Here is a 16,684-nt window from a genome sequence, read left to right as displayed (position 1 = left end):
TATACATTCCTACACTCAGTTACACAACACCCTTCAAACATGTGGTCAGCTATTGGTCAGTAACCTTTTCTTTCTTTGTGAACCTGACAATGACCAAAGAAGGTCAAAATGCTGTTCACTCCTCTACATAAAAAAAATTTTCTCAACCCATACCAGCTGTTTTTACATATATTTTTCTCAGCAATTCTTATCCGATCACATAACTGTAAAATCTTCCCAGTGCAGTCCTGATGGTGGCAGGATATAGTGAATAATCATGAATCAGACCCAGTGCAACTGAGAATGGAGCTGGTATTTTTAAAAGCAGCATAATACATGGAACATCATTGTTAATAAAATGCAATTAGCTCTCAATAAATGAGAGAAATATTTTTACATCCAAGAATATTTATACACAATTTTACATCATGATGTATACATGATAAATATTGAACTTGCAAGTACTTTAGATTCATTTGTGGGTAGAAATCTGCAATGATTTTTGTTTTGTTTTTGAATTTCGCACAAAGCTACATGAGGGCTATCTGCACTAGCCGTCCCTATTTTAGCAGTGTAAGACTAGAGGGAAGGCAGCTAGTCATCACCACCCACTACCAACTCTTGGGCTACTCTTTTACCAGTGAATAGTGGGATTGACCATCACATTATAACACTCCCACAGCTGAAAAGGTGAGCATATTTGGTGCAACAGGGATTTAAACCCACAACCCTCTGATTGTGAGTCGAATGCCGTAACCCATCTGGCTCTGCTGGGCCAATTTACAATAAGCAATGTCTAATGCAGTCTGAACTCTTACAATGAGATGTATCAGTTTTGTGTTATCTTTTCTTTCCTTTGTAATTTTATTTGAGCCTACTGTAAGTATAATTTTACATTTTTATAAAAGAAGACTTGTACCAAATTAAGAAACTTATTTTCAATTAAACTTTCATAAGGAATTTTTATCTTTTGCTAAATCTATTTACGTATAAAATTAAGTATATAATGTAGTGCTGAAAAACAAGAAAAATTTAAAGGTTCATGCACATTGTCAGCTTTTAAACTTACTAGAAAGGTTTATATGCAAAAACGGCTCGTTTGGGTTGAGAAAATATTTTACATAGAAGAGCGAACAACGTTTCGACCTTCTTCGGTCATCGTCAGGTTCACCGAAGAAGGTCGAAACGTTGTTCGCTCTTCTATGTAAAATATTTTCTCAACCCAAACGAGCCGTTTTTGCATATAAATTTCTCAACAAGTGGGTTTCTCGACATCACTTACTAGAAAGGTCTTTAAGAAAAAACATGGTATTAAAAATAGTTATTTTTTCCCTTAAACTGAGTGATGATAATAATAAACAATAAAATTATCTTTGGTTAACTGTTTTAATGAAATTTCAAGTGTTTGAATTTCAGTATAGTTTAAAATAACTTTAACAGCAATATTTAACACTTTAAGGAAAATTATATACAATCCATTTTATACCCGGTTTCTTAAAATACACAACCTTATAATTTCAATCAATCTGGACATTATCAGAAAGACCATGAAATAATTACATGTTCATTATATAGAACAAACAATACAAATCTGCTACATATGTATATTTCTAAATTCACTAGAAAATTTACAAACTGGTTTCACACAAGACCTTAAAACTATAAGGTAGGTTTAGAAAACAAAATAAATGCTTCTTTAAAGATGATAAACCTTTTGTAAACAAAAGATACAACTGTGTCAAAAGTAAAACAATTTTTGGAAATCTCTTCTGACTTTCAACTGAAAAGTTAAACCTAGAAAATGTGTACACAATAAGGCTGAATAATAACATGCAGTTTGATAAGAAAAGTGTAGAAACAATTCTAGAAGTATGTTTTTAATATTCAAATTACCAAATTTTATGTTAATCTATTTCTTGTGTAGAAGAAACTGAGAAACATTTTCATAAACAACAAAAGTAATAGCAGTTGCTGGTGTAACCCTCAATAAGCTTGGTAGAAGTCCCTTGTAAAAACCTCGAGCTCCTTCAAACCTGAAAAATATAATAAAAATATCTACGCCAACAAGAACTATGGATTAATCAATAATAATAAAAATGAGCAAAATGACTGAGAAACAAAATATTCCAAACACTCTTAAACAAAGGATAGTGACAACATTTTAAAATTTTAATCTTAGCTTACTTCAGATGAACTTTTTCTTCTGTGTTTCAGGACTTAGCATATGACTTATGATGAAATACAAACCATCACCTCATGACTACATGCTGCATTGTTTTAATTTTTCCTGTATTTTTATTTTGTACTAAGAGCTATAATTTTCTAGGTAAATTATTGATTACATTGTTCAATGTAATGCCCAAAGTCAAACAGATCTCTAGATTGTAAATAGTTTTTTTTATTCCAAGGAAGAAAAAGTGAATTAACAACACAATTTAAATATGAAGATATATGCATATACATTTTCAAATAAAGCAATTTATACTTGTATTGGAATGTTGCATTTATGGTATAGCTATAAAGGCTATCTGCTACTGGCCTTAATCTTAAATTACTGACCAGAGGTTAGCCAGCCAGTCAGTAGCACCCTACCATTTGCACTAAGGGACTGATCATCACTCTTATAAATGAGGGAAATACTTTATAATATAACATGCATGCAAACACAGCTTACCATCCCCAATATTCAGAGTTTTACCAAAGTCCAGCCTCCATCCTTTAAATAAAATGATGAAAGCAAGGCAAGAAGCTTAAAGGAATAATATTCAAATAATTTAAGGTAAACTTCTTAAAACTCTTACTATAAAAAGAGTTCCCACAAAATCTTTACATTATGATAAAAGTTATATAATTTACTGAACACAGCAGACTTGATACAGCTGTATCAAGCACTAGACTAAGCTACAAATATTTTACAATATTCTATCTATGTATATTCATGATGAAAGTAAGACATTCAAAAAAATTCAATTTAACAACAACAAAAAAATCCTATGACAAAAGTACTTTCAAAAGGTGGATATTTCTTCTATCAGGGACAAACTGATAAAGAAAGATCTACCTGTTGAAAGAGCTTGTATTATATGGTTTTGCATTTTTGTTTCCTATATGTAAAAAACAGCAATCAAATAATAGTTTGGAAACTTTTACAAGTCTAATGTTAAAAGAGATAACAGGAACACTGTTACATAAAAATAATAATAATCTACCTATCTATTGAAAAAAACTCTCAAATATTAAATATCTACCTATAAAAAACTCATTTTAATATGGCAAATTATCAAAATTATTTCTTGACAACTTAATATTCAGAATGTATCCATACAGCAAGATATATCAATATTATTACAATGCTGCAAAGTGTGTTTAGAAAATATAAATGTTCAAATTGTTTTCTTTAAATGTAAATATGTTACCAAATAATCCCATGTTTGACAATATCAGTATTACTCAAATAGAGTAATAAAGATTATTTCCATATACCTGTACTTTATTTGCTTTAGTTTATACAATACAAAATATTTGAAAGCAAATATAATTTGTTTAAAACTCCAAATATCTATACTTTATGCAGTTCTTTTACAAAAGTTTAACATTATGTAAAATTTAAAATTATATATATATATACACATTTTCTTACTGGCAAACAACTTATTTGGCTAAAATGAATACCTCCATGTTTTCTTCAGTACATCAACAACACCATTGTACTCTTTATGTTGGTCCTGTAATCGTGCTCGTATTACTTGGTATGGATAGGTTGCAGAGGCAGCAAACAACTTGGAAGTAGCAGCAAAGGTCAGGTATTCCAGGACCCCCTTATGGAGAGATTATACATAAGCATTAAGATGAATCTGAAGGTCATAAGAAAGCATTTACATCATTTTTTAACAATTTTAAATAAGAAATAAATGAGCAAAATATTTAGTAAGGAGAGTACAGAGCAATGAAAAATAAATTGCAAAAATTGACATAAGGGAATGAGAGCACATTTGCAGTACAAGGGCAGATATAAAAGTAATTCAACACTGTATGTAAAGCTTGATGCAGTATTTTACAAAATTCAACTACAGTTAGAATGATCCTGTATTGGAAAAGGAATGCCAAGTGACTACAATTCTAAATTTATCAGTGTATCTACAATAAATGTGGCAAATTTTTAGTAAAATGTACATGTTTGTTGTACATAAAATGTCGTAAGTTACAAAGGTATCTGTTCTCAAGATATTTCTGTGAACTGATGACAACAGTTTTAATTAAACTCTGAAAAGTTGGAGAACAAGATGATCATGTGAACACTAAAAATACTTTTGTGCTTTGTAGTTTGCATAAACTTTACATCCTCTGAAATGCATATTTACAGTTTTTTTTTTCAGTATCCCTGTATACTGTAGCAGATATTTACTCTCACCTACACCAAACTGTTATTAACTCAGCAATGTAGGGTAATATAAATTATTGATAATTCCAACAACCAACACAAAAACCATGCTTAATGGCACTATGTAAAATATCATGGGTTATACACTTTAACCCCTTGATGTGCACATAGGGTTAAACAAGAGAATACTTGTTAAAGTTTAATCATACTTGTGGAAATTGACAAAATATGTTCAGTCAACATCATGAGGATCATGTAAGCAAACAATACCATATCATATTTTAATGATTAAAAATGATTTAAAAGGTTGATGGGTATTGGTTTATAATGTATACATTGACAATACAATTCAGAAAAAATAACTTTTGAAATAGCTCTATCAAAGTATTGTTTTCAAAAATGCACCTCAAAAATGTTTTGTTAAAATATTACAAATTAGTAAAAACAATATCAAACTATTCAAGTTGTACTAAAATAAAGCATAAACCATTTTACATTACAAACTATTTTAGCAAGATATACAAATAATAGAAAAAGCAGTTCTACAAGAGAAATACACAAATATTCAGATAGTTTAGCATTATTCCTCCTAATGAAAGTTGTAGATGCTCAGTGAATAATTATCTAAATCAGTAGTTTTCAAAGTTTCAGGCTCATATACCAAATTTTAATATTTTTTTTTAAATTACAAATCCAGGCCTAATTTAAAAATATAAAAAACCTTGTAACAAAAATTCATATTTTGAACACTTACCTACCAATGTGAAGGATGCAACTGTTTTTTCTGGCATGACTGAAGAATATGCAATATCAATTTTAAGGGAAGAAAATGCTCATAAGTGTATGCAAGTAGAGGGCAATTATACAGGTGATGAGAGCAACATGTATATGAACAAGGAAAATTCATAGAGAGCTTATTACAAATTTTATGATCTTGAATGTTGTGTACAACTGATATTAGTTCAATAGACTATCAGTGGTACATATATCACAGTTTGAAAATCCCCGATGTAAACAAAACAAAAAAAATCCATTGAGTTTATTACAATTTTACTCAATCCTAAATTTAACAGATCATCATGGTTCATAATAAATATATTTTAACTTTTTATTACGATTGCATGTCAATGTGGAATGTCACTGAAGAGTAATTTATGTTTATGCTAACTTTGTCGCAACAGAAAATTGTTTATTTTGTATTAAGCAAAAGCTACACAATGGGCTATCTGTACACCGATCACAAGGTATTGAAATATAGATTTTTTTTGGATTTTAAGATTTTGGACCCACCTATGAGCTACTTGGATGGGAAGGCATAATTAAGAAAACTGAAATAAGATATGTAGAGATTACAAGCACAGACAATAACTTAATGTAATCTCATGCCTTACCAGTTTTGCATCTGAAATGAGGTTATAGTGATTAATATAGAACTTCTTCATTTCTTCATATGCCATAAATTGTAAAGCTCCATGAGAAACCCCAAAGATGCCAGGGATAAAGCCCTAAAAAAATAAAATTACATTTTACCTATTTTGCTATCTGATAATAACATTACAACCATGCATTTAGATGCCTAATTAAAACCTTAAAGCACTTGTTCCAACTGCTTATCAACTGAAACCCTAACTAAACACACTCATTTAACCTTTATGGGTTATCAATTCTTTTTAAAATGTCTTCACAGAGTGAAAATCTTACCACAGAACAACATGGATTTTCATTACAAGCAAATGCTGTTATAAGCTACTTCAGGAGTTAATTAGTTGTATTTCAAACTAAAACCCTGTAGCAGCTTTATCGGCTATAAAATTACTTTAACACATTGGCTCCCACATGACCCACAGGTGGGTTGTGATAGTCTTCCAGTAAGGCCCACGCAATCCACCAGACAACTTATCAGCTGGGACACAACGTCTACATATACACTCTTCCTAAAAAAAAGTAATTGTAAAATGACTAGTGGGACTCTGGAAAGTATCAGCAAGACAGGCTTGGAAGCCAACATGTTAAAAAAATTTACTTGCTTGAAAACTGTCCAAAATGTTCTAGAAAATTTGTACAATAAAGCTTGACAACTTTTCAGAAACTTTATAATGTAAAACAAGTTTTTCTTAGCGTTTTTGTACTAAGTGACATAAGGGTTATCTATCCAACTTGTCTCTAATTTTGAACTGATAAGAGTAAAATAAAGGCAGCTACCTAGTTAAAAGCATTTACCATAAACACTTGGGTTATCTAATCATGTAGTAGAGCCAAACATCATTCATTCTTCTAAACACCTACAGTTCCAAAATACAGAAAATAATTTTGTAGCAATGGGACATGATCAACAGACCTTCAGTTTTACAGTCCAGCACGTTAACCACTAGGTTACACCTGATACATGAAGCTTTAAAACCTGTTATAAAGACTGTACTGTAAAACTTGAGAACCTTCTAGGTTTGTTCTGTGAAACTTGAAACACTTCTAGAGGGTTTATATGGTGAAACTTTAGAAACTTCAAGCTCTGAACTATGATAATTGGGAAACTACTAAAGAGTTTGTAGTAATGCTTGAGAAATATTGAGAAGGTTTGTATTGTGATGTTTGAGAAACCTTAAGAAAATTTTCATGCTTCATGTTATACCATAGTGAAAATTCTCAAGCACCACAGGAGAAACTTCTCAACATTAAAGTACTTTTATTTGCAAACTCTCAGGCCTTTTATTGGAGCCATTTTTGGATAACAATGTACTGAGCAATACAAATTTGTTTTCTGTAACACACTACTTCAAAACAAGTATCTATACAACAATCATAACAACTGACATCTGGTATTAAGTATATAGGAATTATGGTTAATGCAGATGATAAATCAATAACTCCAATATAATAAACATAAGGATAATACAATTATAAGTTTTATACAGAAAAAACTGTTCATCTCAAATAATACATTGTAGAATTAAAAGTTTAATTTTACATCAAAACCACAACAAATAATATTTTTAATATATCTGATAAATGGTGTCCATGAAATATTTAATTGTTGGCCACTGTTTTGATTAATATCCACTGGTAGTCCACTGTCTTGTGTTTGAATGGCGAGACCTTTGAATTTTCTCTATTTAGTGTTTTCTCCTCTTTATTTGAAAGTATGGTGTATCAGCCCTTTTTCAAATTCATCTTGTTACATAAATTTATTATTTCTTTCTATTCACAGTTTACAATACATAAATGATCAAACTTACCTTGTAAAGGCCTCGAAAACCCTCATATCGATAAATTTTTGCTAAAGCATCTATCATCCCTGAATAACGTTTTGAAGGCGAAAGGGTCTTCAAGTTTGCATACTGAAGACACATGCGAGTTTTGACTACCCAAACTGGGTTGGTGATGGCTAAGGTAAGAATACCTGAAAAAAAGAATGAAAAATACTGCAACAAATAATACACACTTCCTCATACTTGTCTTTATAATCTAATAAGTAGCCTTTTATGAAAAGTGAAACAATAAATATATTTGAAGACTTATTCTTTATGAACTAAATTGTCAGAGTTCATTTTATTAGCAAGTGATATATCACCAATACACACTATCAATTTAATCAAACAAAAATATAATTATTATAGTGTTTAATGTCAATATTCTGTAGCATTATATCATTGTGAATGGTTATTTAGCTCTAAAAAAACAATAACATGAATATTTTTCAAAGGTTCTGTTTCATAAGAGTTTCAGCAAAACAAAGTTAATAAGACAGTTTATTAAAAATGGATGTTCTTGTATTTAGAATGACAGAGAAATCTGCAATAAAAAACATGAAACATCAGTAAAGCAAATCATTATGCTTCTCTTCCAATCACTACATTTCTGTCAGTGTACTAAATTTCTGACCTTTGGATCAAAGATAATTTATTTCAAATAACCACCTGATTCTAAATAACAGTTTACTTTCTCTTTACTTGGTTTTTATTCAAAATAAAAAAAACTATTTTCTAATTCAAGTTAGCAGATTCTTTTTTTGGAAACTCATATCATATTTTACTCTCTTTTCCAAATACATGAAGTACATGAATGATAATATAGAGTAGCTACAAAATATAGTGTAAACATTTTAAAGAATTATAATAAAAGAACAGTTTCTTTTCACCTGCTTCTGCCGCAGCCAACATATGTCTGCCAGGTCCGAGATTGGTTTTGGAAGTTCCATCTAACATCCATGCTTTGATGGCATTATAGCTAAGAAAGTTAAGAGAAAATTTTGCTTAACATAACACACACAGGACAATTGGAAAGTATAGTTCATGATCACAAAGGTATTTATATTATTTTTATAATAATTAAAATATTAAGAACAAATAAAAATTCTCTAAATTGAATAATAAGGATTATCGACAAGGTTAAAGGTCATTTAGCTTACTTGTCCTTTTTAATCCATACCATTTGTAATGAAAATAAACTTTCTACCAAACATTATTGCAAATGAAAAAAGCCAAGTGAAAAATCAATTGTGAGAGTAGAACTTGAACCCAGGACCTGTGCCTAACATGGCCAATCTACCAACTGAACTATCCAAGAGTACAAGTCCTCCCTGGTAAAACTTGTATAGATCATTTTTACTATGAGTAAAACTACATACTATATTTTCAGTACAGTTAGATTTGTATAATTTGGTTAGGTGGTGATAAATGAGCTGGACCATAACAATGTAGTTTGTAGTTCATATTTATAGTCAAAAATCCTTATGAATAAAAAAAGAGACAGAGATGACTTGTACTAATCCTCTTGAATATTGCACCTCACATCCATATAGATACCCACTACCATATTAGAATATTTCAAATAAATAAGCATATCACATTATCAGAAATAATTCCACAAGAGTTTTACTCACTATAATAAAGTTAGTCTGACCCAAATTAGAAATATTTTTTTTACAATTGTAAGTAATTCACTTTTTGTAGCTTTAACTTTCTCTGTTACTATAGCTACATAGGTTTCATATTTATCAGTCCCTGCTTGTCTTTACAAAACTTACAATTTCTTTATTGTACTTGTTTGTAATTACTTATTAAAAGCAATCTAATCCAAAACCCTTCTTATCTTACATATTCTTATCACTCACAGATTCAAACTTGTCCACTTCTGAAGTAATCTAGTATCCTAAACTCAAGAAGCTCCTTCACAGTTTTCATAAAAATAATTTATACAAAATTCTATAGCTCTAGTTCATTACCCCAGCATTTCATGTCCTGTTTGTTTTAGGCAACATCAAATGAAAATGTTTATGGATTGTACATCCCACAGATGTAGTAATGGCATTTCACCTTCTTTACTGCCTTGTATATTAAAATGTTGCCTACTTCTTCAATTCATGCACATCTAACCTATTTGTTCACTAAGTCAATTTTTATACATTTATTACCACTCTTATTAACCATATGAATTAAGCATCCTAAGCACTTAATTAATAAACTTAAGTAACTATTGTATGAGTTGTTAACACTTAAAATTTATTTTTCTGATAATACATGAGTTTATAAAAGGATTGCAAGATCTGCTTTCCAACAAATGCTTCTTCCAAATAGGGGGCTACACTGACGATAAAAATTATTTCCTAAACTAGTAAAACCATTAGCCATTTAAATTTCTCACTGCATTTTGTTGTTTATTAATGTTTTTATTTATTTAGTGCTTACAGGATTTATAGTAGCATTCGTTCAGAAAAGAGGACACATACTCCCATAATAGGAAATTTCAAAACAAAAACATTCTACATCTGATGACTTAAATAACTATATCATGGTGTTCAGGTATGCCTAAAAATTGTGAATTTACATAGAACTGGATTAAAACAAATTCATCCTCACATCTGTGCAATTATCTTATTAATTGAGCTATTATATTATGTTCTGAATAATAAGTAGTATGTAATTTCATTCTAACAGTTCTTTTATTGCAAACAATCTTACAGTGTAATGTTGAGTTTAAATACTATAATGATCTGTTGGGCAAAAAGAAAGTTGCATGACATTTCTTTGATATTTGAATTATTCACTATATTTTACATATAAAATTTGCATATTAGCTATCAACAAGAATAAAACAACAAATTGAACATTTTCACATTTTTCTTTTTGCTGTACACAAGTTGAATAATAGAACACAAGAAAAACAAGTGAACAAAGGACTGCAATTTACTTCAATAAAATATAATAAAGTGCTACTGTAAAGTTACAGTAATATTGGTATAAAACAATTTTACCCCTCCCCATAAAAGAAAAAATTCATTTGGTATAAAATGTCATTGTACATTCAAACAACAAAAGAAACAATATTTAATTAACAAATAAAAAGTGACTGAAATCTGAAATGAAATATACCTTGTTAAAATGTAAAAAACATATTTTAAGCAAATTGGTTTAATAAATCAAATTGGATGCTGACACTAGATTACTTTTCATTGATAACTGCACTTAATATTAAATGATTGGATAATTTAATCAAATTACAGTATCACAACAAATAATGAAATGAAACACTATTAAAGAAAAGCACTTACAAGAAAAAGTAAAAGCCCCAAGCTGTTCCAGCACCCCAGCAGTTTGGTGTGACTCCACGATACAATCCTCGAGCACCTTCTTCTTTCAAGATTGTTGAAATGGCATGAACAAGTCCTTTGTATTGGGGCCTAGTCTTTAAATGACCATCATTAACTGAAAGATAAGTTTTGAGTAAAAAGATATTTAAATTAGAAAGTTGTTCTTATCTCATACACAATGTAAAAGACTATCAATAATGGGGAAGTCTGCTGTGAATGAACAATGATCAAACCTATAACAAAGATCCAACTCATAAAAGGTGTTCAACGAATATTTTAAAAGCATCTTAGTACTTAATCTATTTCTTTACAAATTTAAACTCTTGACTGTCAAAAACTTTGTTCTTTTTCTCTTAACTTTTCTTTTTTAACCAATATTTTCTTTAAAATCCTATGAATTACAATGTGAAGTTGTTTCAATTTCTAATTTTCAATAAAACTTAAAATTTTGCCATTTTGTACAGATAGTGTATTTTATATCAAAATACAAACAAGAATAATTATGAAATAGAAACTTGACATGGGGTATGTGCAAAATATTTTAAATGGTAATAGGTCTCTATTTTTCTCAACATGGCTGGTTTGAGTGTTCTTAAAGAGATGCTAAATTTGTTAACCTGTTTTTCACAATTGGCATGAGTAGTTTGTAAAACAATCAAAATCTACTCTTATTTTTTACAGATTAATTCAGTTATAACTAAAATATAATAGATGAAAAAGAAATGCAAATACAAATATCTGTTTCAAAAATGCTTAAACATACTTCTCAGATAAAAGTGTTGTAAGGGTTTTTACTTAAAGTTGAGTTCAACAGTTTCATTTCATGCAGAATGAAAAATAAATGAAGCTATCAAACCTTCATAATGTTCAATAAATCAAATCTGAAAATGCATATATTACTATACTTATTAGTGAATCATCAACACTTCTGTTTCTGTTCAAAACTGTGAAATGGCTTACTTATTTATCTCAAACATCATTAACTTACAGATAAAATTAAAGTTATATAATAATTATTTTCACAAAAATGTTATTAATAACATTACTGATTATAAAAACTTATGAGTGAAAGCAAAGAAGCAGGGGTAATAACATGTCAACCACACTACATCTGCCATACCCACTAATGACGAGGCCTTCTGTTTAATATCAAGGCTTATTATGATCAGTGGTGTAAGACAGAGTAGTGATTGATGCAACTCATATTTTCAACTGTTACACTGTGAAACAGATTAATCAAGTGTTTTTTAACCATAGTGCTGAGGCTTTCTGCTCACTATTATAACTTATCACACCTGTTAAAATAAGAAATACACAGAAGTGGTTGATGCTATTTATTTTATCAATTGTTATGGCATGAAACAGATTAATCAAGTGTATTTTAACCATACTGCTGAGGCTTTCTGCTCACTATTATGACTTATCACACCTGTTAAAATAAGAAATACACAGAAGTGGTTGATGCTATTTATTTTATCAATTGTTATGGCGTGAAACAGATTAATACTTATCTATTTATCAATTTTATTTAACCTTCGAATTCCAGTATGGGATCATTATAATTCCACACAAGTTAAATCTGCATACTAAACTAACCACACTGGTATTCTAGGGTTAAGTGATTTACAAATCAGAATCAGGCTAAGGACTGATAACATACCATTTATTTTAAAAAATGATTATTTCTTACTTTTATTTTGTATGAATTAACTCTGTTATTACTCAAACCTGGAAGACCAACAAGATAGTAAGTCTTGTTCCCTCCGTGTGGGTCAAAATAACTACAGCATTAACATGATAAAACTACATTGGTAATTTTAAGGGCTTATAATAGAAAACGTTGATCAATTAAATGCTAATGACTGATTAATACAGCAAAGAACTAATTTTAGTTCTGATCTCGCTCTGATTAGGAGTTAATGGAACATTAGTTTAAAAATGAAGCTGCAATTTACCCACCAGCAAAACGAATTTTTAAGAGTTCCAGTGGGTGAAGAACCAATGTTGATACAACTCCACCACTCACACCACCTAATAGGTGTTCATATTTCACATGGAACAACACTGAGTAAAACGGCAAAGTCCTTGGGGCTGTGCCACTGCCATGCTGTTGATTCGTGGAAACTGGCGACATTTATTTTAAATATTGCAATTTGTTAAAATGCTGTGACTAGAATTATAATAAGAAGTTAAAAGTCGAAACAAAATAAAAGACCCATGTTTAGATTTATCTCGTTAAATTACAAGAGATCCATTAAAGACTGTAGCATACACAAATCACTATATTTTTACTTTACACATCTCTTCAACTCCTTAGATTATATAACCATGTGGTCTCTTTCGCCATCTGCTGGCAAAAAACAAGTAAAAACAAATACAAGGAAATGTAGTGGGTCTATCTGCGCTAGTCTTCCCTAATTTGGAAATGAAGGACTAGAAGAAAGACTGCTAGTCAACATCACCAACTTTTAGGCTACCATTTTACCAATTAAATATGGAATTGATTGTTATATTATAACGACACTACAGCTTAAAAGACTGGCACATTCAGTGATGAGATTCGAACTCGCGGCCCGTAGATTGCGAGTCCAGTGTACAATAAAAACCCTATTTATGTTAAAGTACTGAAAGAAATATTCAAATTGTTTTTCAGTAAACACTGTATAAATACTCTAATTACAAGTTAACGAACTCGAAAAGATATAAACTGATTGAAAAAGATGATATGGGGCGTTTAGAGTAAATATAATAGTGTGTTCTTAAAGTTAATGTTTCAATAACATGTCTTTAGATGGCGCTACAAAAGGACATCGTGCATTGAGTAAAGTACACCAAATATGAAAGAAAACAACATGGATTCGTAATCTTAATGCACTAATGTGTTGAATGCTTTTGCGGATATTACTTATTACATGGATGATGGGAATTTTGTATGAATTTATTTTACAAAGGTTTATTCAAGGCTGTTGATAATAAGCCATACAGTGGAATGTTGAATGTAGAATGGACTTTAAATTCCAGTAATGTGCCTTAATGGTTGGACTAATTTTTTAAATTTACATCAGTGGCATTGGCAGGAGCATGATAAGTAAACTTTTCTAATATGATGAGCTTTTGGTATTTTTTAACCGCATTGAGGATGTTGAGGTTCCGAATGACCTTGGTAGCAAGAGCATTAATTTCACAAAAGCCTTGGAGGAGGGTAAAACTGACCTCGCATGAGATACCAAATTCAGCCGAGGACACTACGCTATGGCGTAGTTTACGAATATGTACTAATCCGGCTTGACTAGAAAAGTCTTAGAGAAACTACCATTTGGGGTGTCCTTTTGAGTTTGAAGGGACTGGTCACCTTTGTGTTGCAAGCTATTTTGATTGAGACTTGACATTGTTGTTTGACCAGAAGGAGTTTTTACATTATCTAATGGGCGTGGTTAAATAAATAGAACATTTATTGAAAGTTTAGGAATCGACTTGAAGAGTACAAAACACAGTTTAAGATGGAGAAGTTTATGATTGATTGTGACTTAGTGAATCTGTTTGTCAGCTTTCTGTTTATTGTTAACTAGTTAGAAAGTTGTCTCATTTCTGTGTTTCAATGATGAAATAAGGGTTGAAAAATTGCTATACGTACGAAAGAACTCAGCAAGTAAGTGAAGTTGTTGTATCAGCGTTTACTGTGGATTTAAGTCTCTCAGCAAACACTAGTTACGCTAATTTGTTGAAATGCAGTAAAGAAGTTTTATCATCATTAGGTGGACTGAATTTTGTATTATTCTCATTCCTTTTTAACTGAATGAAAAACCTTTTCAAAATAGAAACTGTTACAACAACTTGGATCGATTGGTAAATTGGACAAATACTTTATAAAATACATTTAATTACATTAAGTGCAAAGCAACTCACTGGGCTTACACATTTGATACTGAAAATCCATTTAAATGTGTGACAAAGAAAGATCTTTTTTGCATAGAGGTGGATAAGTTACACAAACCATAGAAGAAATGCTCTGTTGCTACTAGTAAATCTAAGAAAATAGTAAGATGTATTTGTAGGTATATTAATTACAAATCAAAATAATTAATCGTCTTTCTACACATGTTACTAGTATGGCATCGCTTAGAATACTGTATATAGTTCTAGTTTCCTTATCTAAGAAATAATATTGTCTTTTTGAAAAGGGTTTAGCAAAATGTTACTAGGATGATTCCGAGGATGGAAGGGCTATCTCATTGGAGAATATTAACTTAGCTTCTCTTAGTTAAAGCAGGATAAGAAACGTTCTCATAGAAGTTTGTAACAATTTCTGATGAATCAATAAAATTAAGGTTTCTAATTTCTTTGAGCTGCATTTTGAAGACAACAAGACGAGAGAACACAAGTTTATATTTGGAAAAAGAGAAACATTGCTCTAGTTAAGACAGTTTTAGTTTCTTAAGAAGGTGACTAAATTGCTACTATTAGTAGTGGAAGTTGGCTGTTTAAAGAAGTTTAAGAGAAGAATCGTAAGATATATGAAGCATAAGGGGGTTAAAATATTTCTTTTTATTTTTCTTGAGAGTGGATGTGCAGGAACAATCTTGAAAGGCTAAGTGTTTCTTGTTGTTCGTGTATATTATGTTATCAGTTGTTAACCAGCAAGCATGTACATGATCAATGGAATAGTGTTGTGATTTATATAAATATAAGCTTTGGTGAAACATTTTTTGTATAAATTAATTTAATTAATCTATTCAATTTTCAGCTCTTTACAGTGAGCAATTTCAAAGAGCATATATGTAAGTATTGTTGGAAATGTTATTATTAAACTTGACATTTGTGGTTCAGAGGTAAGTCTGATTGCTCACGCCATTAAAATTCGGGTCTCAATACTCATGTTGTGCACAGCATAGATAGCCAATTGTGCCACTTTCTGTATAACAGCAAACAAAAAGTCCAATGAAACAAGGGGACTCCTCAACAGCTGCGCTGTGATTAGATCTCAAATCGGCCAAGAGATGGAGCTCTGGGCTAAACGTGTATACTTGAAAAACAAATAAACTCAGAGCCATTCTATGAGCCACAATGCTGCGACTAATATGCAGACATTTCGTACTAATAATATTCTGTTATTAAACTAATAATAATACAAATTAAAATTATCTAGAAGTGACAGTAAGTGTCTTTGCAATTCGATATTACAAAATGAAACTGTGTTTTGTGGAATGAGTTGTTTAATAATAATACATCATGTTTTGAATTATTTACAGATAACGATAAGTATCGTAGTATGAGGTTTGTGAGGTTTATGGTTGCCGTATAGTTGTGGTGTGCGTGAGTTGGTCTTGCGTAGGTAAGAATAAAGATTTTCTTAGATTATGTTGTTTTTATTTGTAGTAGTATTTTGTTTAAATTGTTTTCATGAGTTTTTTGCTGGTTTTGTGTGTATTGGCTTAAATTAGTTTGTATACGACAAGATTTTATTCATTTTTTAATGTATTCATACAGCATTGCATTTATCTGCTTTTACAATTTTGATATTTCTGTCTTGTTTTAGTGTTGTTTCTAGAATTAATATCTTTTCGTGTGAGGCTGTTTTTTTAGGCTTATTTTCTGTGAGGCCAGGCATGGCCATGTTACAGCACTCGTAATCCGAGGATCGCGGGTTGGAATCCCCGACACACTAGACATAGTAGCCCTTTCTGCCGTGGGGGTATTATAATGTTACGGTCAAACCCACTATTCGTTGGTAAAGAGTT

General features: G+C 30.6%; 1 protein-coding gene and 1 long non-coding RNA gene across 2 annotated transcripts in view; one reads left to right on the top strand and one right to left on the bottom strand.

The window, feature by feature from the left end:
* The window catches only part of LOC143223273 (uncharacterized), a 306,721-nt gene that overhangs the window by 104,002 nt on the left and 186,035 nt on the right, over positions 1–16,684 (top strand). The gene's annotated exons all lie outside the window — the stretch shown is intronic.
* LOC143223269 (solute carrier family 25 member 32-like) lies at positions 1,221–13,244 on the bottom strand. Its single transcript, XM_076451014.1, has 7 exons — positions 12,906–13,244; positions 10,908–11,061; positions 8,496–8,584; positions 7,594–7,757; positions 5,752–5,865; positions 3,652–3,797; positions 1,221–2,012 (listed from the first exon to the last, which is right to left on the bottom strand). The coding sequence occupies exons 1-7, from the start codon at positions 13,078–13,080 to the stop codon at positions 1,889–1,891; spliced, it is 966 nt and encodes a 321-aa protein (XP_076307129.1). The 5' UTR covers positions 13,081–13,244; the 3' UTR covers positions 1,221–1,888.

This window comes from Tachypleus tridentatus, chromosome 8 (assembly GCF_004210375.1).
Source record: "Tachypleus tridentatus isolate NWPU-2018 chromosome 8, ASM421037v1, whole genome shotgun sequence".
In the NCBI taxonomy this organism is placed as follows: domain Eukaryota; kingdom Metazoa; phylum Arthropoda; class Merostomata; order Xiphosura; family Limulidae; genus Tachypleus; species Tachypleus tridentatus.
This window is presented reverse-complemented; position numbering and strand designations above follow the sequence as displayed.